The following is a 24,704-nucleotide window of genomic DNA, read 5'->3' on the forward strand; positions in this document are numbered from 1 at the left end:
TTGAGCTAAATGTCCCAGCCCGGTGTTTAGGATGCATCATCAGGTTATCTTTCAGGTAGCCTATATTTTTCATTAGAAAACCATCACGTAGCGAAGGTGTTGTGGCTAACTCACTTAGCTCCTGTTAGTAGCCTAAGTTATGGTTATAAGCAAATGAGATGACAGTCGAAAGATGCAATTAGCGCTGTTATCAATGTTCTTGGTAGCCTATAACCGCATTTATGTTTTTCTACAAATACATCAATAATCAAATTGGCCTCTATCACTCAACCAATGCTAACGGTAACATTATTTTACCTACTCTAGGCTATTGATATAACTTAAGATTAACATAGCCTACCTGCAGTAAAAAACAAGCATGTCCGATAAACATTCGCAGATTTATTTCGGCTTCAAGAAGAAATGGGAATTACATGTCATGCAGAAATCATCCTACCCTTATTAGACGTTCTCAGCAGTACAGTCTTGTCCTTGTAGGAAGCGTAGTGTCTTTCCAACCTACTTTAGATTTACGTTTCACTGCAACGATGCGCCATCTGGTGGACAAACGACTATGTGACGCCAATACTGGAAATGCAGCCAAATTATTATTATGATGAATATTTGGTTTTCCTTTAATCCTACTGAATTTGTAATTATGTATCGGCCGTTGTAATTGCCGATACTGATGGTATGTGCGTACCTGTGTGTGTGTGTGTGTGCGTATGTGCGTATATGTGTGCACCACTATCTACAGCCCAATGAGTGTACAGTCACTAATTGTACACATAACTTATTTTTTTTAGACCCCCCCCCCCCATGGATGAAATTCTACGAAACTTGGCATACCCCCAGAGAATGTCAGGTTAATCATACACATACAATTTGGTGCAGTTCTGAACATCTTAACTGAAGAGAAGGGCGATTAAAGCAGAATGATATTGCATTTTCATTTTTTACCGGGGGGGGGGGAATCACAAATGAGTGATTATGGGCTAGGTGGATGTGGGCCCTTGAGACCAACATACCATAAAAATGTCTTCATCCTCGGTGCCACGATTCAGGTAGTTATTTAGGAAAAACTGCATTTTTTGGGTTTCGGGGGCCCAGCGCGGTGGGGGAGTGGCCCCCGGGGACCAAACGAACTTTTTCCGTAAAAAGTCTAGTGGGGCTACATACCCACCAAATTTCATGTGCCCCGGTGGTTCGGTGTCCTGGGTATCGTTGACCAAAAATTCAGGAAGTAGATGACGAAAAAAAAAAAAAAACGTTGACAATCCCAGCTTCGCTAGCGGCGGTCATAATAAACGATCTAGCTGCTTCAGGTTTTGCGGCCTCCGCTACATGACATGAGCCCCCCACAAAGGAAATAGGCTAGGTAAACACAATGCGTTAATTGCGTTAATATTTCGTAACGTGTTCTGTATTTGTGTTATGTACATGTGTTATGTGCTTTTTACTTTACTTTATTGGCTAACTCCCTCCTCTTTCAGTCTCTGCTCCCTGCTCTGTCTCCGTTCGTTCTTCTAATTCCTTGAGTTTTCTGGTAGACGCTCCGTTCGTTTCAGTCTCTCGCGCTGGTTTCACTCCAAACTGCGCGCAGTCAATGGGCGTATGAAACGTCATCACGTAGCATTACGGCACAGTGGTCATGGGAAATGTAGGAATTACTGCCAGGGGGATATATGACCGAGAGCACGTAATGCCTCATGCATCACCAGCCAAACTGGTTTTTATTAACACCCGCCAAAATGAATTTTAACCCGCATTTGGCGGGTTGGCGGGTGTTAATTTAGAACCCTGATTGCAATAAATCAGCTGACATAATGATCTGTGTAAGATTAAGGAAGATGTTTAGCCTATTTATAATGCAAAGCGCTTTCGTGCTGTCTGTAATCAAATGGCATGCGTGTGTGGCGCAGAATGTATAAGGCCTATATTTGGTTGGCCTACATCAAAATTGTATGCATTCTTGATGCAAAATGCATTCGTCAGGTGCACTCACCATTTTCTCTGTTACAGGTGTACACACGCTATGGGAAATGCTACACCTTCAACGGCAACAAAACGGCACCGAAACGAGCGAGGCAGGGTGGTATGGGCAACGGACTCGAGATGATGCTAGACATAGAACAGGATGAATACCTGCCTATCTGGAGGGAGACAAGTGAGCATACCTGCCTAATTTAATCGGTATAGTATGTATAAAAATGTATGATCTTTATGGGATTAACTGAGCCCAAATGCAATGTCACATCCACAGGGCTCTCAAGTGTCACGCATTGGGCGTGACAGTCACTCATTTCAGTCTTTTGTCACGCTCTCCCGCCACACATTGTATTTCTCACGCAGAAAAACTATTTATATATTTAATATGCTGCGGCAGCGCCCAAAATGTCTCTGGCCGCGCCGCTCTCACTATGGAACTGGCAGGAATCAAGCGCGTCTCCCCTGGAGTTGAGCCTGCCACTTATCAGCCAATAAAAAATAACGAGAGAGGCTACACAATAGCCAATCAGAAAATAACTATATTGTATCTGGGTAAGATTTAACGCAACAACCAATGAAAAACGCGTATCCTGGAATTGTTGAACGTGAATTATTGAACATGAACCTGTTACCTACTTCTTCCAAGTTTTGTTCACCTTGGAGCTTCGAGCATCAGTTCATGGTTTCAGCACAGAGTATGTCATCTTTTAATGTTACAACAAATCCACAAGTTGTTAGACACAAACAATGACAACGTGACTGCTGCTATAGAGAATGTTTCCCAGATAATTAGCATCAGTTGTTCATGACTGTCTGTAACTTAGCCAACAGTTTCACAGCCTGTTCATTGACAACACTTGCTCAGACCAAGTAGCCTATGCCTAGTCATACTTTCGTTCACACGATGACTGACATATTGTCACATTCTAAACATCTCTCTCTCCAAATAGGCTTAATAGGGGGGTCCTCAAATGTGTCTTCTGCCCAACCTAATATGTGGCTGACTGACTGAAATTGTGTCCAAATTCACACCCCTCCTTCTCTGTTGTATTGCTCGCAGAGTACTCCTCCCACTCCTCCTCCAAACAACGATTTTGTTCCCAAATCAAAGCCTACATGATGTTTACTAGGAAAATGGTCCATTCATTGTGCCCACTCAAAAATTATATTTGCCCCCACCCCAATCTGACCAGTCTAGATCCGGGCCTGGTCACAGGACAAAGTTTTATGGAACGGAGTCTAAATTCGAAACATTACATTTCTTATTGCTTTTGTGGGGGGCTGTGTCGTGTAGCCACTGCAGAAGAGGATTCCCACTTAATTTTAAACGATTTGTCCCCACTATAACACTCATTATGTCAAGTTGTAGACCTACATACATTTAGCATAATGATCATTCAGGGCTTAAAATATGCTGCCTTCACACTTAATTTTACCTAACTCTCTCTCTCTCTCTCTCTCTCTCTCTGTCTTTCTCATGTCTTGTTGTCTGTATCCCCTGAAGATGAGACCTCTTTAGAGGCAGGAATCAGGGTGCAGATCCACAGTCAGGATGAACCCCCTTACATCCACCAGCTGGGCTTCGGAGTCTCCCCAGGCTTCCAGACGTTTGTGTCCTGCCAGGAACAGAGGGTGTGTGTCATGTGTCTGTGCAAAGCTCTAGACTGGAAATTATTATTGGACATGTGATCTATTATGTATAATAGAAATAAAATGTTTCAGTGCCCTTGTATAATTGGGCATCCTCTAAAATTTTCAGGTTACATACCAGGTTGCAAGTGACCTGAACAGCAATGTAAATTAACCAAAACATACAGAATATGCTGTTGCAATGTAATAACTGCCTTCGACAACATTGAAGATATTTACCTATATGTGTAAGGCAATTGTTATTTTATAATGTAAAGATCTTATTTGTCACAAAACAAGTACAGACAGAACATAGAAACATCAAATTATGTCTCCACATTTGCTCTGTAATAGCCAGCAATTGATAAGATTGTAAATGCTATCCATTATTTACACTTAAGCCTAAAATGTGCTACTGGATCTTTGACCAAGATTTTACATAACTGCTTTAGTACGCTCTTGGTCATTCGACTTTGCAGGGCATTGTGGAGTTGGCCTTCTCCCAAACCTGGTAAATACCTGTGGAGAAATACCAAGACAATGAGCCTAATACTTCTAGTACAAACACAACAATTTCTTGCAAGATGACAAGAAAACTGACAGAAAACTTTTAATGTAGCCACCAAAGCAATTATTACCCAAAGGAATGGGATTTAATTCAAATTGAATTCAATATTACTGTAACAACGGAAATTAGATGTTCAACATGTTAAATTCTTTAGCTAATAATAATTTGGTGTGTGTGTACACATGCTCTTACACATGTAAAACAGCTGACCTACCTGCCCCAGCCGTGGGGTAACTGCCGGGCGACCTCCGAGCAGGTGATGCCGGGCTATGACACCTACAGCATCAGTGCCTGCCGCCTCAGCTGTGAGAGTGCCCAGGTGATGGCAGAGTGCAACTGCAGGATGGTGCATATGCCAGGTACACACACACACACACACACACACACACACACACACACACACACACAAACATACCACATACACACACACACAAACACACACACATACACACCACATACATACATACACACACACATACAACATTCACACATTTTTCTCTCTGTCCTCTCTCTTACAGACACAAATACACTGACCTACACCCACTCACACACACACACACACACACACACACACACACACACTCACACACACACACACACACACACACACACACACACACACACACACACACACACACACACTCACACATACATATATGACACTTTTTACAGCAAGAAGTGAAAACTCAAAATCGCACCTGTACTCACACTTTCAGGAAGTGCAGTGGTTTGCAAATTCCCATGATTATTGCGCGCGATTACACACACACACACACACACACACACACACACCATCACCAGGTACATAATAATGTGTGTTCTCTTTTGTTTTATCCACAGGGGAAGCTGCCATCTGCCCTCCCAGCAAAGTGAAGTGTGTGGACAAAGCTCTGGGTAAGACATCCTTCCCATTTCTCTTCCTCTTGATCTCTCTCTCCATCCCTCTTCTGCTCACTCTTTTTCTCCTCATCTTTCCTATCCTCTCCTCTCCTCTCCTGTCCTCTCTTATCCTTTCATTTAATCTCTTTCAATCCTTTCTCCCCTTCTCCTGTCATTAATGCTCACCTACTCCTCCACCTCTTTCTTTTCTCTTCCCAACTTGCTGAGAGTTTCTTTGTCACACTTCTCTGCCCTGCCCCTAAGTTGACCCTACACCCTGTATAAGATGTAAGTGATCTACTGGTCACAGTAGATGGACCAAAGTTGATCACACATCTCTGTCCTGCACGTAAGTTTGCAAGCCCTGTATACAGTTTTTTCTCTATCGCTTTACTGTAATGCTTGCGTCAACTCTGACATCACATTGTCAAAACAGTTAACACACAGGTCTAAACAGAATCACTCTGGCCAAAATGACACATTTTGCTTGCAAAAGACTCTAACACTCTCAAAAGCAAAAGCTAATTTTGTAGTCAAATCACCGTTCGCTTTCAATCAATCATTAGACACTGTACAAATGCAAAACACTGTTCTCATAATGAGGAGTTTTCACCTTGATTTTTGCTATATCTGTGTCATTTCTTTTTCATGTTTAAATAAAAATGAATTGTATTACAGTAATTCCTCCCAAGAACTGCCATTGATATGTAAGACCTACAGTAAGCACCTAGACAAGACAAATTTTATTGAACTACAACTTGTCATTTGTTATTGAAAAAGACCTACAGTAAACACCTAGACTTGTGTATCGTAACACCCCCAATTATCACCACTTTTGTTCAGAAATTCTAAAACAACGATGTTTTTTAACACTTCAAAATAACATTTGCTAAATTAACATGACATTTTTCAGTAGCCATAGGTGTGTAGATTTGAACAAAATCTGGTTTGTTTGTTAACGGGAGCATTTACTGCCTGAAATATCCGATTTTGTTTACCACGCTCGGAGTTATAGTGCTGGCCTGATGGGTCGCCTATTTACACCGTTTCAACGGCACATGAACGGTTAGACCGAGAATTCTCGTCGTGAAATTAAAATTCCACTGGAGCTCCAAGCGGTTGTGTACACGCAGCCTTACAACACTGTCTACAGCTCTTTGAGTCACGGTAAAATGTCCTATGGTGTGGGTGGTTGCGTTTCTTTAGGAGTCTGCTGTCTTGGTTTGTATAGAAATTGATATTAAGTGACACAAACACGCAAGACGGTGGAAATACGGGACCGACGGTAATAGGGGGAGTTCCCGATACTGTCTTCACCAAATAGGCAATACAGTACTTTCTATAAATGTGCCTTAGATCCATACTTGCAAATAGCAACACAGAACAGACATGGTATCTCTTATGGATAATGAATGAATGAATCCTAATTGAAGAATTCTGCAAAGGACATTCGCTCACTGACATTACAAGTTCATTAGTTTGCAAGCAATATCTATTAGCTGTGAATACATGTTTTCCATTTGTTTCTCAGAGTTAATCCAATGGATTATGTAGTCTTTGTATGAGAACTGTGTTAAATGATTTGAAAAAGGATGTGAAACATGAGTTAAACCAATGAAAATGTATTTGCAAGAGATGACTTCTGCTCTGCTAAAAAGGTAAAGCTCAAGATCAAGTGGATCCAACTTTCATTAAGTGCATCAAAGCAATCGAGAAAAACTAATATGTGAGTGATCTACTGGTCACTGGTCTACCCATCTATGGAACAATCCATAATCTTAGGGGGGGGGGGGGGGGGGGGGGTGTGCTGTGGTGCAAGCGTCCCATATTCAGGTCCACATGCCCACGGGGGCCCAGGTTGGATTCCAGCCTAGGTCATTCACCGATCCCATCTCTCTCTCCCACTCGCCTCCTGTCACTCTCTTCACTGTCCTGTCAAATTAAAGGCATAAAAAAGCCCATTCTTATATATATACTCATATATTAATAAAAGGATTCCAATGATGGGATTGCAGTAAACATGTATGCATGACATCCTGTCCATGATTCATTCAGTTGTCCTGTCTGTTGTCCTGCTTACAGCCTCCCTACAGAAGAATGAGGGAGACATATGTCCCTGTGAGACGCCTTGCAATGTCACGCGTTATGGGAAGGAGCTCTCCATGGTCAAAATCCCCAGTCGGGGGTCTGCACGATACTTGTCCCGCAAATACGACAAGACTGAGGAGTATATCAAGTAAGCACAGGCAGAGCACACATGTATACCAGTGTGTGTGTGTGTGTGTGTGTGTAAACATGTGTGTCATGCAGCCCTGCAAAATCATTAGTAATTGGAAGCGGAGGAAAAAATCAACATGTATGTGCATCTTTGTTGCTCTCAGCAGATTTTGTTTACAAAATGAGACAAGCACAGAAACGTCTACTCTAGGACATCCATTAAATGCTATTTGCACCTAACAATCCTTTGACAGCCCTAAAAACAGCAATTAGAGCCGCTGAAAACGCTCCAGCAGAGCCCTCCGCATACAGCTTTGTCTTTTTCTATGAGCTGCAGAACACAATGGCTAAAAAGCAGGATTTCCATTTTCTTGGTGATTATTTTAAGGTTAAGAGAAAAAAATAAATCTGTCCAATTTTCTCTCGCTGTTTTTTTTCTCTCCCTTTTTTGGCCTCTCTTTCTCTCCATAATTATTGCTTTGCCTCTCATTCCTCTGTCTGCAGAGTAGCAGGGCCATTGTGTTTGCATGACAGCTAAATTAAACAGTGAAAATGCAATTGGGGGGCTGAATGCAGTGCTGTGTATGGCCACACTTATTACAAAATCTCCACACTGAGATTATGCCGAGTTCCCCACTAATTACTGCCACTCCCCTGTTAGTAATCTCTCTAATTCCCTCCCCCTTCATGGAAAATGTTTAATTTGCATCAATTTAAGATCCACTACTGCGCGTCTGCTTGTGCTCCAGTTGTTGTTTTTCTAAACCACGTCTTGTTTTGGACATTGCAGAGATAACTTCCTGGTGTTGGACATCTTCTTTGAGGCTCTGAATTATGAAAAGATCGAGCAGAAGAAAGCCTACGATGTGGCCGGATTGTTAGGTAGGTGTTAGGCGGGGTGACAGCAGGGGCTTTAGGGCCTGTAGCTGTAGACTATTATTAGGAGTTACATACAACAAGCTCTGTGGCCTATGGTCATAATCACAAAATGATAACCGGTAATGATATCTTGTTTTGCTGTGATTGCCAGCTGACTGTGCACTGTCCTAATTGTTATGGCTCTCTACCGAAACAAATAATTCATTTGTTAAGCAATTTCTCACCGTTTTACCATCAGCTCAGAGAAGTCTGTGTATGTCTATGAGAATTGCAAAACCACAGTTCGAATTTAACAAACTCTTGTCGCCTGTGGCAACAGCGAATTACAGTGTAATTCATTGAGCTCCACAGTGAATTAGCGGCTAACGATTGACCCCTGAACACTCCCACACACCTTACTGTGCTTGGCTCCACTCATTGTTCCAGGTGACATTGGCGGACAGATGGGTCTCTTCATCGGAGCGAGCATTCTCACTATTTTAGAGATTATTGAATATATCTATGAGGTACTGTTCTCCGTTCTTACTCTGCTTTGTGTTTGCAAAGGCCATGTACAAATTTGAAATATCGTAATTGTAAGAGCACCAACCTTGTGGAATACATATGCGGTTATACTGACAGAAAAGAGAGAAAGCAATGGATTGTGGTTGTTATTTCTTTGGATGAAAGCATCTGATAACCTTTGCTATCTAGGAGTTTTTAACCTATTGATTGTGATGTCAACACATGGGTCAGGTGATCAAGTACAAACTAAAGAGACTCTTCAGACCACGCAAGTCCCAGCGGAACCAGAACCAAAACCAGATCCCGTGCTTGCAGAACCACACAGAGCAGAACTTGCGGACCCAGCTCACAGATGGCACCATAGCAACGGTCAGGCTAGAGGACGTCAAGGCCAAGGTGAGCAAAGAGAGACGGATTATAGCTGTGCTGGTACTTCATGTACTTTTCTAACTGCTTGTTCATCTTGTTTTTTCACTTTCTTAGAGCCAGGTGTGTATAAGACAGGGGTCTCCAACAGGTAGCTCACGCGCTACCAGTAGCTGCCTGCTTGTTTAGATTAGATTAGATTCAACTTTATTGTCACTGCACAAGTAAGGAAAACCAGTACAACGAAATGCAGTTTAACATCTAACCAGTAGTGCAATCATTAAAAAGTGTTTTTCTTTATAACAGTGCTTAAAAAAAGACAAACAAACAAACAAAGTTCTGAGGAATCAGACAGTCCATAGCACATAATTGGTAAATTTAGTTTTGTTTCTGAGTACCTCTCCAAGACGTTAAAGGAAAAATGTTTATAAATCTGATAGCACGGTCTCTTGGTAAACCTGTAAAAATTCTTAATCAAACTACTACAAACAGAGAGGGTAAAGGAGTTGAAAGGAGCCTTAAAATGCATACAAAGCTTATTCAGCTGTTTTGGGTGGAGATCAGCTATGCCATGTTCATTTTGTCAAGGTAGCTTTCAGGGGAAAAATAGTTGGAGACCCCTGGTGTAAGACAATGCTTACGTGTGTTAAAATTGGTTCAAAGGGTTATAACTGCTTATGCGTTGAGATTAATCCCCTGACGTTGATTTCCTCTCCCCCAGGAAGCGAGTGAAATTACTTTAGCTCACCAGCAGGGGGTGTACCCAAACTCAGCTCTACCCAACCACCACCACCACCTCCTCCACCACCACCAGCAGACTCAGCAGGACTACTCCTATTAGCATCACGCCCACCATCCACCCGTCTGGTTCTGCCACCCTGTGTGTGTGTGTGTGTGTGTGTGTGTGTGTGTGTGTGTGTGTGTGTGTGTGTGTGTGTCTTTTGCCTTCTCTCCTGGTGGACTTCACTGACTTCATGGGCCTATCTAGACACCTGGTGTTTTACAGTCTCTTGGTGTCGTGAGCAGAACCCCCCCCCAACACCTCTGCTATCTGCTCTTGCAAATGGATTGGGCTTAACCACTGGATCCTTCAGAGGAGAGATGGCAGAGAGTTCCAGCACAAGTGACTACTTCAGAAGAGCCTATTCACGTGGACTCTGTGTTATATACTTACACACTGTATAAAACGTACATGCTTTATGTCCTTTTCATTTTGACGTCACACACACACACACACACACAAATTCACACTTATCAATATTTCTCTTTCATGGACACGTGGCCTGTGTAATCTAAACAACAGCAACAACAACAACAACAACAAAACAAACAAAAACGGCAAAAGCAGCAGCAACGAATCGCTGCCTCCCTTTGAACTGACAAATTCAAATTCGAACATCAACTATTTGTCACCCTGCAAAAATGTGTTATTTTGTTGTAAATAGAAATGTTAGCACACCTTTTACTATAAAATATGGGGGGATTGTGAAACTGCTTTTTCAGTAAATATTGTGCTCACTAGTCATCATGTTTGTGGTAAAGCAGAGCCACGTTAAATCAGGCAGTTACAGCACTTTTTAGCACCAAATAACGGTGGGAGGCAGATGTGTCCAGTTCAATTAGAGGGTCTATTATGAAGCCATGCTTTCACCTTGTCATTGTCAACTTATATTATTATTTTTTTCTTTTAATATATACCTGTTATGTTAAAATCATCTATGTGGTCTTAATGTCACTCATTATAATAGGCCGTGTCTTCTGTGAAAAAGATCGTGCTTTATCCAAATGGTTGGTAATAATTGGTGACAATTTAGAGGAAATGGATTTTGTTACAGTGCATTTTAATCCCTAACTTATCCAGACCTATACACTAGATGTATTTAAGTACAGAATATCAATGATGCTCAGAATGAAAGATCATACTTACTGGTATACAGTGCTTACACTGTAACAAATGCACATTAATAGGACATGTGATGCACTTAATTAGTTTTGAAAACCACGAGACTCTGCTTGGAAAAGGAAGGTGAAAGACACTAGGCAGATGAGACCATTTCTTTTCTAATAACACAGCAAGACACTGCCCTGGTAGCTCTGTATCCATGTGAGTGTGTCAGTGTACGAGATGTGTGTGTATGAGAGCTTCACACTCTTTGCAGGAGCTGAAGAAGAGCAGGGAGACAACGCTCTGGTCTGGCTATGTGTGTAGAAACACAGAATATTAACACACCTGTTTAAAGTCATTTACTTAAATATGTAAAAACAATATGAAGGGAAAAGCACTGGTTATTGTTCCACAGCTGCACAGCTGAAGGTTTTTGCATCTCTTAATAACTGTTCAGACTTCTACTGCCCCCTATAGACAATATATACAAATACAAATATATATATATATATACAAACAAACACAAGAATAAAGGGATTTGTAATAAATATGGTTTATTTATAATAACAAGTTCTCAGATTTACGAAAAAATGTCACCTTTACAAGTAAATATTTAACATTTATATTTATATATATAATATATATATATATATTTCACATCACTATACATAATATTTATAGAGCGACAACACCAGATTCTTTGGGGGCCCCAGTGCTGGGAATATCCACATCATAAAATCTCTTTCAGCATAATTTATTTAACAGATTGCCTTTGGGTTGGTCGGTCTGAAATAATACCATAAACCATTCTTCAATAGTTGGAAACTGTCATAATTGAGAAATAGTATTAAAAGTGCCTCCAAACAGGTTTTTTGTTTTTTTTGGTCAAGTCTGGTGAGAAATCGTTTGAACATAGATTTCCATTCATCTAAAGCCAAACCACAATTAGGTGTATTTTACATTGTATTGTAAAACTCCTAAACAAATGCCACCTTGGAGCCACGACCCTCCATTGCTTCAACAAAGGTTGGAAGACGGATCAATTTAAGGTATCACGTGTTCTGGATGAGAGGTGAATGGAAAGTCTGTGTCATTTATTCCTCCAGCTAAAGTACTCCTTTAACACACATTTTACATTCCATAGAGACCATGGCAGATAACAAGTGTGAGCCGTTGCACACAGGGGTCTAATAATAGTAGTTATGTACTCCAAATGAACAGCCGTAGAAGGTAATGTACTGTAAAATCACCAGAATAAGTGGGAGACCACCACATGTTGGTACTGGGAGAAGCATTTTACCACATAAACTGGACCCACAGATGTTTTTTCTACCCAAAGTTATTAAGGGATGGATCTTAACACACTTGTTAAGTAGAGTTTGAACTCCACGTTGTGCAATCTCTTACAAACTCTAATCACCTTAGAACCACACACATTTACATGTATATTTGACACTGAAGCTCAAGCACAAACACACGCATGCACACACACACACAGCTGTGAAAAGCTGGCACGCACACACACACACACACACACACACACACATATACACACACAAACAAACAATTCTTGTATTCTTCTTTCTAATTTACATAGAATAACAGCAGCCTGGGGGAGAAGCCCCACATAGACTGAAAGGCACTGATAATTTAGGGCAATATGAAACAAATGCTTTTCCCAGATAGCTGCTTAGTCTGGAATGGATCTGGCCCAGATGAGGCTCACATCAGGGCCACATGTGGCCTGGATCCATTTGAGAGTTGGCTACTATATAGGGGCAAAAGCTGTAGCTGCCACCAGCAACCACTGCTATACAGTCAACCACAGCATTATGGTGAAATACATCTCCATGAGGCCAACAGAAAGTCAAAACGAAAGTGTGTGTGTGCAGCAAACTGATAACTTTTCACTTCACTTTTGCCAACTACTAAAGACAGCTGGAGTCCTCCCACCCCAACCCCACTTTCACCCCCATCATGCTGTTCTGCATTCCTTCACACTCCTTGCGCTCCTGCTGACCAACCCTTCATGGACCTCAGCTTCCAGAATGTTCTCTGTGTGTGCTGCCCCTTCGCTTTGCCTTCTGTCTCTCCATTAGGGCTGCAAAAAAGTGCTGACCATCACTCTTGGCTGAGGTGGCACTTACCAGCTGAGGCTAAGCGGTCAGCTGAGCCACTGAGCCTCAAACCTGGCAACCCGTCAGACCTGGCAACCCCGTCACGGCTCCTTTCATCTCCGTTCTGCTGAAGTCTTATTCAGCGGGAAAGTGAATAGGAGTCAAGGGAGGACGCCTGTAATCCAGGGCACTTGTGTTGTGTTTGTAAGCGTCAAGGAGAGCGCTCAGAATAGTGGAGATTAAAGCTTTTAGTGGCCAAGGCTGTGGCTAGAGTACAAAAAATATGTGGCACGCACACATTCGAGTAGGTATCCCTGGTATGTATGAAATTGCAGTAAAGTTATGTGGCCATGTCCAAGTGAGAGAGAGAGAGAGAGAGAGAGAGAGAGTGAGAAAACAGGTGTGCCACCTGGCTCTGTGCGGAGAGGCGTAATTATGGTGTCCTGCTGAAACAGGTGCTCCTTCTTGAACACGTGTTGAAAGCATGGGGAGTCAGTTGCATTGAGTAACAGTGGCAGTGCTTGACCATGTTCATGCTGCAGTTTTTTTTATGTGTGTGTGTGTGTGTGTGTGTGTGTGTGTGTGTGTGTGTGTGTGTGTGTGTGTGTGTATGAAACGTGTCCCACCACTATTGTGTGGAGTGTAGAGTCAAAGTGGGGCACGTTCAGGACGGCATGGTTCTGCTCAGGCGGAGCAAGGTGTGCGGTCTCAGGTGCTGTTCCCCGCCTCCTGCTCGAACAGCAGCGTGGCCAGCTGTGACCGCGCGCCCACGCCCTCCAGCGTGCTCTGGACGCAGCGGTGAAACGAGTCCTCGCTCAGACGCGGGTTGCAGGTGCGGTTCCGGTAGCGCTGGTGCAGAGCCGGTTCCACGGCGCGGAAAACGTGCAAGCCGGAGTAGTGGACAAACACGTCATAGACGTCCAGCGTTTCCAGAAGATCGTCGTTGTCCTAAAGAATACCAAATTATTACAGTCGCATTGTGTGATTATATTACATGATCTTTACATTACACAAACTAAGAACAGAAAATATATTTCTAAATTCAAACTTTAACTTCGATCTTATAAGCTGACAGCATACGGAGGCATCATTTCCCTAGTCAAAGTACTACACAAAAACACAAAAAAGATAAATACACAAAAAATAAATTAAATATAAAGACATTTTATGTTAAATAACTGATTGCTACCAATCGGCTGAGATATGAATCTGATACAGCATTGTGTACATTTTTTACATGACAACTTTATTGCTATATTTATATATATATATATATATATATATTTATATATATATATATATAATATATATATATATATATATATATATATATATATATATATATTTACGGAAAGTATTTGGAAGTCTCGGCTCTTACCCGGCTCTCTTGGGTGTCCGCAGCCATGTGTGTCCTGGCCGCCATGTAGTCCGCGTTGTAAAAGCAGGCCTCATCGAAGGCATAGCGGTCAAAGTGCCCGGCCTCGCGCACCAGGTCTGGAGAGGCCGGTGGCGGCTGATCGTGATAGGCCACCTCAGGGTCGTAGTCCTGGAAGTGCATGGGGAAGAAGGCCTGCCAGCCACTGATAGCATTCATCCGGCAGCGGTTGAGGAACTCGGTGGTGACCACTGTGTCCGGCGTGGCCAAGAAGAAGAGCGTGTCGACCGGGTGTTTCCGCGAGACGATGTCCAGCACACGAAGCAGCGCCGGGCTCTCCGTCTTTACGCTGATCCAGGGCACCTTGACCGATGGATACTTGCGCTCGTATGCCGCCACCTTGGCCTTGACCTCGGCGAAGATGTCGCTCTGGGCCACGCGCTGCGCCTCAAGCGGGTCGTAGATGAACAGGAAGGTGAGCACGGCGTTCTCGGCCGTCTCGAACAGGTTGGACGCATACAGGTCAAGGAAGTGCAGCGCTACGGCGCGTTCCGAGCTGACCAGCGGTAGCAGCACGTGGACACGGGTGGCCTCTGTCACGTAGGGCATGGGGATGATCTCCACCTGGCTGAGCGGACGCACCAGGTGCACGCGGCACACCAGCGGGCCGCTGTGTCCGGCCTCGGTGCGCGCGTCCAGCTGCAGGTCCAGCGTGTACTCCATGCCGCGCGTCGGGTCGAAGCGCCGGTAGCCGTTGATGAGCCGCTTCTTGGACAGGTGCAGCGTCGGCGCGTACTTGCGGTTGAGCTCGGCCACCGCCGTCTGGATGATGTCGTCCACGTCCAGACGGTCAGCGCCCTCTAGTGGGCACTTGGGCGAGCCGTCAGTGCAGGCGTACAGCTGCTCCTCGGTGAAGTAGTCCCAACGCAGGACCTCGAAGCGCGTCTTTGGCTCAAAGGGAGGTGACACGCCAATGGGCCAGTGCGCACTGCGGTTCCCATCCACGGCTACCTCACTCACATTCTTTATCTCTGCCTGCATAAAGGAAGAGCAGTAATCAGGCATGAAGACCTGTCTGTCTGTGTGTGTGGGTGTGTGTGTGTGGGGATGTATGCGTGTGCTTGTGTATGGGTGTGTGAGAGTGTGATTGTGTGTGTGTGTGTGTGTGTATGTGAATATGTGTATCATATGTGTATATATCAATTTCGGTACCTGTAACTTCTTGGTTTTGGATTATGTGTGTATATCTTTGTATGTTTGTGTGTGTGTGTGTGGTGCAGGGGGGGGGGTGTTCATGACAGTGTGACTGCAGATTGTTTTTGAGTGTTGTGTTCATCTCACCTGTAGTTTCTCAATCTCCTCATAGGTTCTCTGCAGTTCGATCTCAGTGAAGTGCTTATGCAAGCGATACATCTGATCGGGTTTGGACACAGGGTGGACGGACAGGGCATTCTGGAAAGCTCTGCTCTCCTCCTGACTCAGATCGAAGGTTGGCTCCAACGCAAAGTAGTTGTACTGCAGACCCTGCAAAGAGGAGTCAAGTGTTGTTTAAATAACAGTTATCAACAAAAAAAAAACAAAAAGTAAACAAAAAGAATACAACAATAAACAATGAACAACAATATTGATGAAAAATAAACAACAATATTACAATTATTGTTTGTTACAATATTAACAAACATTCAGATAAATCCATAGAGGTGAACTGAGTGAACCAAGGCAAGTGATCCCACATCAACCACAGCCACAGTAGAGGGGCAACTGGGATGTTTTGATTCATTAAAGCCCTTCTCTCTGCGGGGGGCTGTTTTCAGCTGTCGGGGCTTTAGTGGGGTCAGAAAATGTGCCCTGTCCCACCGGGGCTCCAGCGAGCTCCAGCAGGTATCACCTCAGCTGTTTATCGTCTGCGCATAATTAGCCCTGATTAGCTTAAGAACTCCCAGCAGGGGGGAGAGCCACTGGCCCTGGAGACAGAGAGGAGGTGGGAGTTTGTGTGTGTGTGTGTGTGTGTGTGTGCGTATGGGAGGGGGGTCGGGGGGGGGGGGGCGGTCTTGTAGGTGGAGGAGTGTAAGGAGATGTCAGGAAGTTGTCCACTCTGTGGGTAAGCCTTGGCAAAGAAGCAGTGCATTCATTCCCCTGAGGCATTCTCATTCATTCTCTCTCCACATACGTAGCAACTTTCCATTGTTCCACTTCAGCCCCACAAACAGGGGGCGTTGACCTGTACACACCCGTATGGGTTTGAACGTGCCCTTCTTTTAATTACATCCCTCAAAACAGAAACACACTTTCCAGGAGTTTAAACAACACTTTGAGCATACTGCGTGGCTGTTTCAGCTAAAAAAAAAAAAAGACACCCTCATAAATCGAACATGCCCTCTCTGAGCCTTAACTTCAGTTGTAAATCTGTGATCTTGAACACACCCATGCAACAAAAAGAGAATAGAATATAGCCTTTCACATACACATCCCCGTGCTGCCCTGATGCATTCGAACACACCTATCCTGTCTTCAAGCATCTCTGTGTGTGGAGGAGCATGAGCTTGTGCCCATTGGGCTCAGATGTTCCCTATGGGAAGAGCACCAACACTGGCCTCTGGCCCCAACCATGCACCTGTGAGTCCTAACCATCTCCAGCTAGTGTGCTCACAGCGCTACAGATCCTGATCAGAACCAGAGGTCAGCAAGCCAAGCCCTCAGTGATCTGTTACTCATTGTGTGTGCCTCTCTTTCTGTGTGTGTGTGTGTGTGTGTGTGTGTGTGTGTGTGTGCGCTCCTGTGTGTGTGTGTGTGTGTGTGTGTGTGTGTGTGTGTGTGTGCGCGCGCTCCTGTGTGTGTGTGTGTGTCTGTGTGTGTGTGTGTGTGTGTGTGTGTGTGTGTGTGTGCGTGTGTGTGTGCATGTGTGTGCATGTGTGTTTGTGTGAACACAAGGGTGAGGATGTACAGTACATGAGTTAGATACACCCTGAGTTGGAATAGCTAGTCAAGCAGAGCTGTTGAATGAATTCAGTGTTTTCGCTGTGTGTGTGTGTGTGTACATGGGTGAGAGATGCACCCTGGTTGGAGAAGCTATCAAGCAGAATGATGGCCTCAGCCAGATCAGGCTATTTAGAGCGTAAGGAGTCCATGTTGTTACCCTGCCAGTGCAGAGCAGCTAGTTTGATCCTCTAAAGTCGCTGCCAGCCAGCTCAGGGTAAAACCCTCATCAACACGCAACTCTCTCCAACACACAGCCAGGGCTTAAGAGGAGTGATAGCTACCCAGAGTTTTTTTTTGTGAATAGTTGTTGAGAAAAGATAGAGTGTGTGTGTGTGTGTGTGTGTGTGTGTTTGTACTGTATGTCTGAGAAGGAGTGTGTGTGTGTGTGTGTAGATGTGTGTGTGCACACATTTTAATGTGTGTGTGTGCATGCGTTTGTGGGTGTGTGTGTGTGTGCCTATGTAAGAGTGTGTGTGTGTGTGGGTGTGTGTGTGTGTGCCTATGTAAGAGTGTGTGTGTGTGTGTGTGTGTGTGTGCCTATGTAAGAGTGTGTGTGTGTGTGTGTGTGTGTGTGTGTGTGTGTGTGTGTGTGTGTGTGCGTGTGCCTATGTGAGAGTGTGTATGCACCGCCCTGGCTCAGTATGTTTACGTCTCAGAGGGGGATTAGTTGGGGCAAATTGACTGCTGATTGTCCTGGCCAGCAACAGCATGCTGGGCCACAGCGGACCATGCCGCCCTGTGCTGACCAGCATGCGCATCCCCTCCTGAAACAGGCCTCTGTCTCAGCCCATCCCGCAGCGAGGCCTCATGGTAGCTGTGGCTTCCTGCCGGGAGCGCCGCGCTCCGGGATAAAAAAAAAGAGTCCAGTTGAGTACAGCACAAACAAGGCCGCGCCAGGGGAGAGAAATGTCCACACCGGCCTCTTTTTCAGCACCCGTTAGCTGAAGTCATGTTGGGACGTCCAAAACCTGTTCCTCTTTTTTTTTTTTTTTTTGGGGGGGGGGGGGGGGGGGTATTAAGTAGCAAGTTACTCTCTCAACACTGGAGTCTCACAAGAGTACATATTTTGGAGTGCAAGGCTAATTTGTGTCCCATGATGTTAATGAAACCTAACTGGATTATCTATGCTTGAAAGCGTAAATGACTGGGGGAGTGAGAGAGAGAGAAAGAGAAAGAGAGAGAGAGGGAGGGAGGGAGGAAGGGAGAGAGGGAAAGAGAGCGAGAGAGAATCTGTACTTGTGTGTTGTCCCAGCTGCAAAGGATTATGGGATGCACAGTGAGGTGCAGAGGCAGAGGGTGTTGCTTCATCAGGAGTTACGGGCGCAGATGCAGAAGAGTCTAACAACAGAGTCATTCACAGAGTCCCACTGGAGGAAAAGACTCTAGTGGAGGAAAGAGGGAGAGAGAGAGAGTGGAAAAGAGAGACAGAAGGAAGGATAGAGAGAAAAAAGAAAAGAGAGAGACTATGGAAAGGAGACAGGAGGTAGAAAGAGAGGAGAAAGTTAAGGGAGAGAAAGATAGAGGGGAAAAGGGCCAAGGTAAAGACAAAAGAGAGAGGAGAAAAAGAGAGAAAAACAGAGGATGAGAGAGATAGAGGAACAGGTAGTGGATGAGAGATGACACAGAAAGAAATGAAGAGATAGAGGGGTGGTTGAAAAGAGGGAATGAAAGAGAGAGATCACAGACTCCAGGCACAGCTCAAACAAAGGCATGGCTGCGTCACGCTCATCAACCGCCTGGCTCCGGCTACAGAAACATGCCCAGGGCCAGAGGAGAGCGTTTAATCGGGTCTCCTCAATTGTGCCGGCAGATTTGCTTCGGATCAGGCCAGGACATCCAACAACGCGGTACAGAGGACATAAACACAAGCAGCGGTTGTTCTGCTGATGCTGCTGCGCCCCGTGAGAAACAAGCAAAGCATCCAACCCTGAAGATGGAGGCTTGTTCTGACCGGCTGGGGGGTGTGAATCACTGGACCAGTCTGCCAATCCCACTTCATGCCTCATCAGTCCATTTCTGTAGTGCTATCTGATATCAGTTTTCAATATACAGTAGGGGTATTTATTTACATATTACAGTAACAATGTTATAAAACTGTGATTACAATAGCCTGGGAATACCCATACGAACCTTTGGCAAATTGGTGATTTGCTCTGCAGGTCCGTCTGGCCAAGAGGCCATTGAAGCCCATTTCTAATGTCCCTACACCATGGGCATGCAAATACAATTGCTAATCCGGCATGGACGTGTATCTCTTTGGCCCAATTGCACCAATTTAAGTTTAATTTCACTGCTAGTTACGAGTGGAACAACAAACAAACAAATAAATAAGTAAAGTAAGTTGGTAGGTAGAGTAAGAAGGTGTGGGAAGCGGTGTGGTAATGGTCGGCCCAGGTTTTCTACAGGAATCTTATGAATCTGTGTTGCTTTGGTTAAAGGCATCTCCTAAATCTCACTCACTTCACTTTAAAGTATACCTCACTGGATAACAGACCAGCTATGTCTGATTAGTGCACAAATGAGGAAATGGCATGATCAACTCATTCGTCTGGTTGATGTGACATCAAAACTGTGTGAAAAACAAGCTGTTTCAAACACTGGGTATTGGTCGTGATCTGACGCTGCACCAGATGTGTGGAACAAATAGGGAAACTCACAGTTGTTTGTTTTCATCGAGTTAGCCCATTGAAATGCAACTGAGAAGCTTTACTTTCAGGTTTTAGTGACCAGACGAATGGGTCTGTCTCACTCACCTCCAGCTCGTCCACACAGTTGGTGTTGGTGTAGTCGATGATGCATCGGCCGAGCCACTCGTCCGGCCGCACGCTGACGATGTCGTTACGGCAGTGATCCAGGAAGGGCTTGATCTTTAGGAGGAGGGCGCGCGAGAGCAGGTACCCGACCTTCCCACTGCAGAACCTGCTCTGTCCCTCCCCTCCGATGAACTCCTCCGGCCGGCCCATGTACAGCTCACGACCCATGCTCAGGTGGTCCACCAGCGCCTTGAGCCGGTCCGGTTGCGTGTAGACGTCATCCTGGACCAGGTAGAACCAGTCAAAGTCGTCAACGTGGTGCTCCAGCAGGAAGCTGACCGTCTGGAACATGCCAACGACGGGCCGCTCGTCGCCGTGGGTGATCACGAGCATGCCATGCGGCACCTTGCGGTTGCGGCCGCCGGTGAAGAATGCCAGCCGGCCGTCCAAGTGGTGGCTCAGGGTGCGGTTGACAGCCACACCCAGGGAATTCAGCGTGGCCTTGGAGGTGAGGACTCCGACGAAGAGCCGCTCCCTGATGCCCAGTTCTGTACTGGCATACTTGGCCCTGAAAGACACACAAAGACCATACTATTCAGGAGGAGAGTGACCCATACACTTTATAAATCATACTATTCACAAGGACAATGCAAATGACACAACATACTATCCACACAGTAAACTATATTTATGAGGATCATTTTGTTGCAGATTTTCTTTGTCCATTTGCACGGAACATTTATAATATTATAAAAATATAGATCTCAAGCTAAATTGGGCCTAGGTGACCACAGTGCCAACTACAGTGCAGACCAAGGAGAAGGTATGAGTTAGCTGTCCAGGTAGCTGTCCACATATTAGGTGGGAGACCCCATGCATGTAGTTCAGCCACCATCTGGAAGCATGTCGTAACACACCACAGGTGAGCGGGACAAGGGTTTACAAGGAAGGAACTGCAGCTCATATTATCTTCATCTTTTCCGGCTCCAGAGCCAGGAGTACTCTCATGGCTTGCTTGACGAGGAAACACCTGGTGCACCAAATTGAGTAGATTTTTAGGAAGTCGCGTTTGTTTATGTTTATATTTACAATTATTAACAGACGGTTTTATCCACAACAACATACATTATATTTTAACCAAGGACCAAACGAAACACACCGGAGAGGTAGCTCACCCCTACCTTCAGCATTCACAGAGAAAGGGTTTTGTTTTTGTTTGGAGGACAGATCGCCCTCACTTTGTTGTCTTTCAAGTTTTCGGAGCCTGGGCTGCCTACAGAGACAGTTTTTTTTTACAGTGTACACACTGAATGGGCAGTTAGTGGATTGTGCATGTTACATCCTTAATCATGCCTTGATTAAGGATGTAACATGCACAGTGAATCAGCTAAAAGTCGATACACATATGAAAATGAACAACAAAGCCCCTCCTCCGCATTTAATCCAAACATTCACAATCATGCGAGCAAGGACTGTTGTTGCTAAATTGCTATTAAATCAGGTTAGCATAATAAGCACGCTGCGCAAATTTGTTCAAAACTGTTGCATTCAAATTGACTGAGTTCTTATCATCTTAATCCCGATGTAGCCTAAAAGGAAAAGTATTTTTCCAGACTCAAAAGGGTCTGTCCCAAAGTATCACTTTGAAACATAAACACATGCGGGGAAACTGAACAGTCAAACAAGACTAGGATGAGGTAGCAAATTAGGCTCCTTTGTTTACTATATTTACAGGCTAAAACCAGTGCCACTGACAGCTGAAGCAGAAAGAGACTGAATGGTAGAAAGAGCTGTTGGAGCCTAATGTATCTTAATAGTAACAGCACCTAGGCTATAATATCTGCATAATCTGTGCTGTCATGAATAAATAATCAGAAATACAGTTTTTTTATCTTTATATCAGTTTATATAACAATATAATAATAATAATAATAATAATAATAATACATTATAATGTAAATATTATAATAATATTATAGGTTACATAGCCAAATTAAATAATATAATAGGTTACATAGCCCAAATCAAATTTTAAATTCTAAATTTCAATTCATGTCCCAGAAGAGAGGGGGGAGCAGCATTAGGAAGGTATAGATTTTAGGAGACTATTAAATTAACTTTGTGAAGCTATTCTCTCCCTCTGTGCATAGATGTAAGAAGAAACACATACAGTATCCTCTGATTGACCACAATAGCTGGCTGTATCTTCTCCTTCTCTAGGAAAATCACCTGGGAACACCTCTTCACAGTTTTGCGTCAAGGAGCACACACGCCTGTTTGTGTGAAACGTCTGGGATGAATGGATCTGTGTGTACATTAAAGCACGTGTGCACCAGCAGTTTAACGTCACGTTTAACAGACCACATGTTCAGGGGAACCCGCCTACTACGTTGAAAGAAGTGCCTTTCTATTCATCTTATTGGGCCGACAAATTTATCAAAAAATAGCTTAAGTATAGGCTACATAAGCAGCTTTGTTTGTTCAGTAATAGTTTACAAATGCATAGATCAATACATGTATTGTATTACAACAACATAATACTAAAACAGTATTGACTTTTGTATGGTTGCCAACATGCGATGAATAGCCTAGAATGTCCTCGGAAGTCCAGTTCACTCCACGGGCACTGGTGGGATAAGAAGGGTTTTCCCCCCGAGGTTGCAGTGCAGTAAATATTTTGAACACATGGAGGCTGAGATTACTCGCGTTCTTATCCGTGATTGACAGCTAGGGTAATGTGCTCTTTTGACTTGCTTAGGCTGCAACGACCAGGGGTCACTGGAGCCTGATGTGCTCCTCAAATCACAGCAGGTTCAGTAGGTTCGCCTAAAGAAGGCTGGAAAGCGGACCACATGCAGTCCTACGTCAGAGCGCAAAGCAAACGGTGCTGGAATTTAGAGATGGAGAATAGCGAAGGCGCTGCGTTTAGGCTACACGACTTGTGTAAACAATCCATGTTCTCAAATGAGGATGAATGTTCACTTCTCTTATAACACACACACACACACACACATGCGGATTCGCAAACTCGTATTTAGGAGTAAGCTATATTTAGCTTAAATGCAGCTTTCCATTAGTTTAGCTATTTTGTTTTGGCATCCCGAGATTGGTGCGGGCAACACCTGACTGCACCTTTATTATCTATAGATTACGACAAGTAGACCACCAGACAAATTCAAAACTGTGAACGTGGCTCAATTTGTTAGACAGTGTCAATAAGGCCGAGGCCTGCATATTCCTTAATAAGAAAGAGTAAACATTTGCATTTCATTTGAATCCAGGAAAAAAAGCATCAGCTTTCACGCGTTGCATTGATTTGTTGCACTGTAGCAAAGCTCTGTAGCAACCGATTCACAATAAAGAAGCAAGCCGCAGACAGACTAGCCTACATTAAAGATACAGGACCACCAATGCACAGTTTATGTAAAGGCCTACTGAGCGTAGAGTTAATTCACTGATAGAGATGTCATGAGCTGGCCAGATGTGGCAATAGGTAGGCATGAAACATATGAACGGCCCCTATACTTGCGCCCAAAGTAAACATCCATCACACCAGGAGAATTTGCCTCTATAGCCTACTTTTCGGACCGTCCTACCTGAAAACTTTCTTGGGCTGGCCAGGCTGAGCTGGCTTCGTGTAAGGCACTATTCTCGGCTCGAAGTCCTCCTCGGCGTCCCCATTTTCGGTGGTGCTGGTGGAGATCGAGCTAGGCTTTCGGGCTCCTTTCAGACTTCCCGGCTGGCCCAGCAAAATGTCTTCCGAGGCGGCAATACCGTCCGACTCGCACGGCTCGTCCACCCAAGTGACGCTGAGCAAACTCAGGGTGAATCCCAGCGAGATGCCGACGATAACCGGACCTATCGGCCTGATGAGAGAGATCAACATCGAGAATCTCATGCTGGCCGTGCGGGGCTCCAAACGCTGTTGTTATATCTGCCCTTTCTGCGGACGCGCTCTCTAGCGAACGATTGTGATGGGTCGGGGATGCTTTCAGAGGTGACCTACGGACGCTGCTGCTGCTGCCCCCTCCCCAAATTCTTCCATCTAGCGATACTCGCGCGGAGGAGGCCAGACAGACCGCGTTCTGTCCCCGCTAGTCTCTGACGTGTCACCGCTCAAGCCCCTCCCAGCATCCAACGGATGGCAGGCAAGCTAGTCAAGACAGACGCTCGCCAGTTTGCCACCCACTTACATTCCACCCGTTGCGACCAAACACTTGTAGGACCATCTGCAAATCGTGACCCCTCGTTCAAGCAAAGGCGTACATTTAATGCTTTGATTTCTGACAGAGCGCCTTAGCTATAGCCCCGAGCACTCGAAATGAAACCAGGCTTCGACGAAAAAAGCCTATTATCCCGGGCTGCAGTTAACGCACTAGGGGGCGATCTGTCGCCCAAGCTGGCAACAGCTGCGGCTGCGACTGTAATTTTTGGTCTCTGGCAGCTTTACCCCGGCTTGTTTGCATGCTGTTTCGTGGGTAAAAAGAGGACAATCCCGTTGACTTTCAATGTCGGCATGCCCAATGTGTAAAATCGAGGCCTCGTGATTTAGGCTTAGCGCAACATGTGACCTGTAAATGGCACA

General features: G+C 44.6%; 2 protein-coding genes across 2 annotated transcripts in view; one reads left to right on the plus strand and one right to left on the minus strand.

The window, feature by feature from the left end:
• LOC121698899 (acid-sensing ion channel 4-A-like) overlaps positions 1–10,334 on the plus strand; it is a 59,440-nt gene extending 49,106 nt beyond the window's left edge. Inside the window, exons 2-10 of the mRNA XM_042081400.1 lie at positions 2,002–2,146; positions 3,473–3,600; positions 4,371–4,524; positions 5,006–5,059; positions 7,127–7,280; positions 8,052–8,143; positions 8,567–8,646; positions 8,876–9,040; positions 9,732–10,334. Coding sequence (XP_041937334.1) covers positions 2,002–2,146; positions 3,473–3,600; positions 4,371–4,524; positions 5,006–5,059; positions 7,127–7,280; positions 8,052–8,143; positions 8,567–8,646; positions 8,876–9,040; positions 9,732–9,851 — 1,092 coding nt within the window. The 3' untranslated portion in view covers positions 9,852–10,334. The remainder of the gene's footprint in view (positions 1–2,001; positions 2,147–3,472; positions 3,601–4,370; positions 4,525–5,005; positions 5,060–7,126; positions 7,281–8,051; positions 8,144–8,566; positions 8,647–8,875; positions 9,041–9,731) is intronic.
• Positions 10,335–13,573: 3,239 nt separating this feature from the next.
• Positions 13,574–24,328, minus strand: LOC121698912 (chondroitin sulfate synthase 2-like). Its single transcript, XM_042081423.1, has 5 exons — positions 23,716–24,328; positions 20,120–20,687; positions 15,729–15,911; positions 14,391–15,422; positions 13,574–13,960 (listed from the first exon to the last, which is right to left on the minus strand). The coding sequence occupies exons 1-5, from the start codon at positions 24,015–24,017 to the stop codon at positions 13,721–13,723; spliced, it is 2,325 nt and encodes a 774-aa protein (XP_041937357.1). The 5' UTR covers positions 24,018–24,328; the 3' UTR covers positions 13,574–13,720.
• Positions 24,329–24,704: the final 376 nt, after the last annotated feature.

The sequence above is a fragment of the Alosa sapidissima genome, chromosome 23 (genome assembly GCF_018492685.1).
Source record: "Alosa sapidissima isolate fAloSap1 chromosome 23, fAloSap1.pri, whole genome shotgun sequence".
Lineage (NCBI taxonomy): Eukaryota > Metazoa > Chordata > Actinopteri > Clupeiformes > Clupeidae > Alosa > Alosa sapidissima.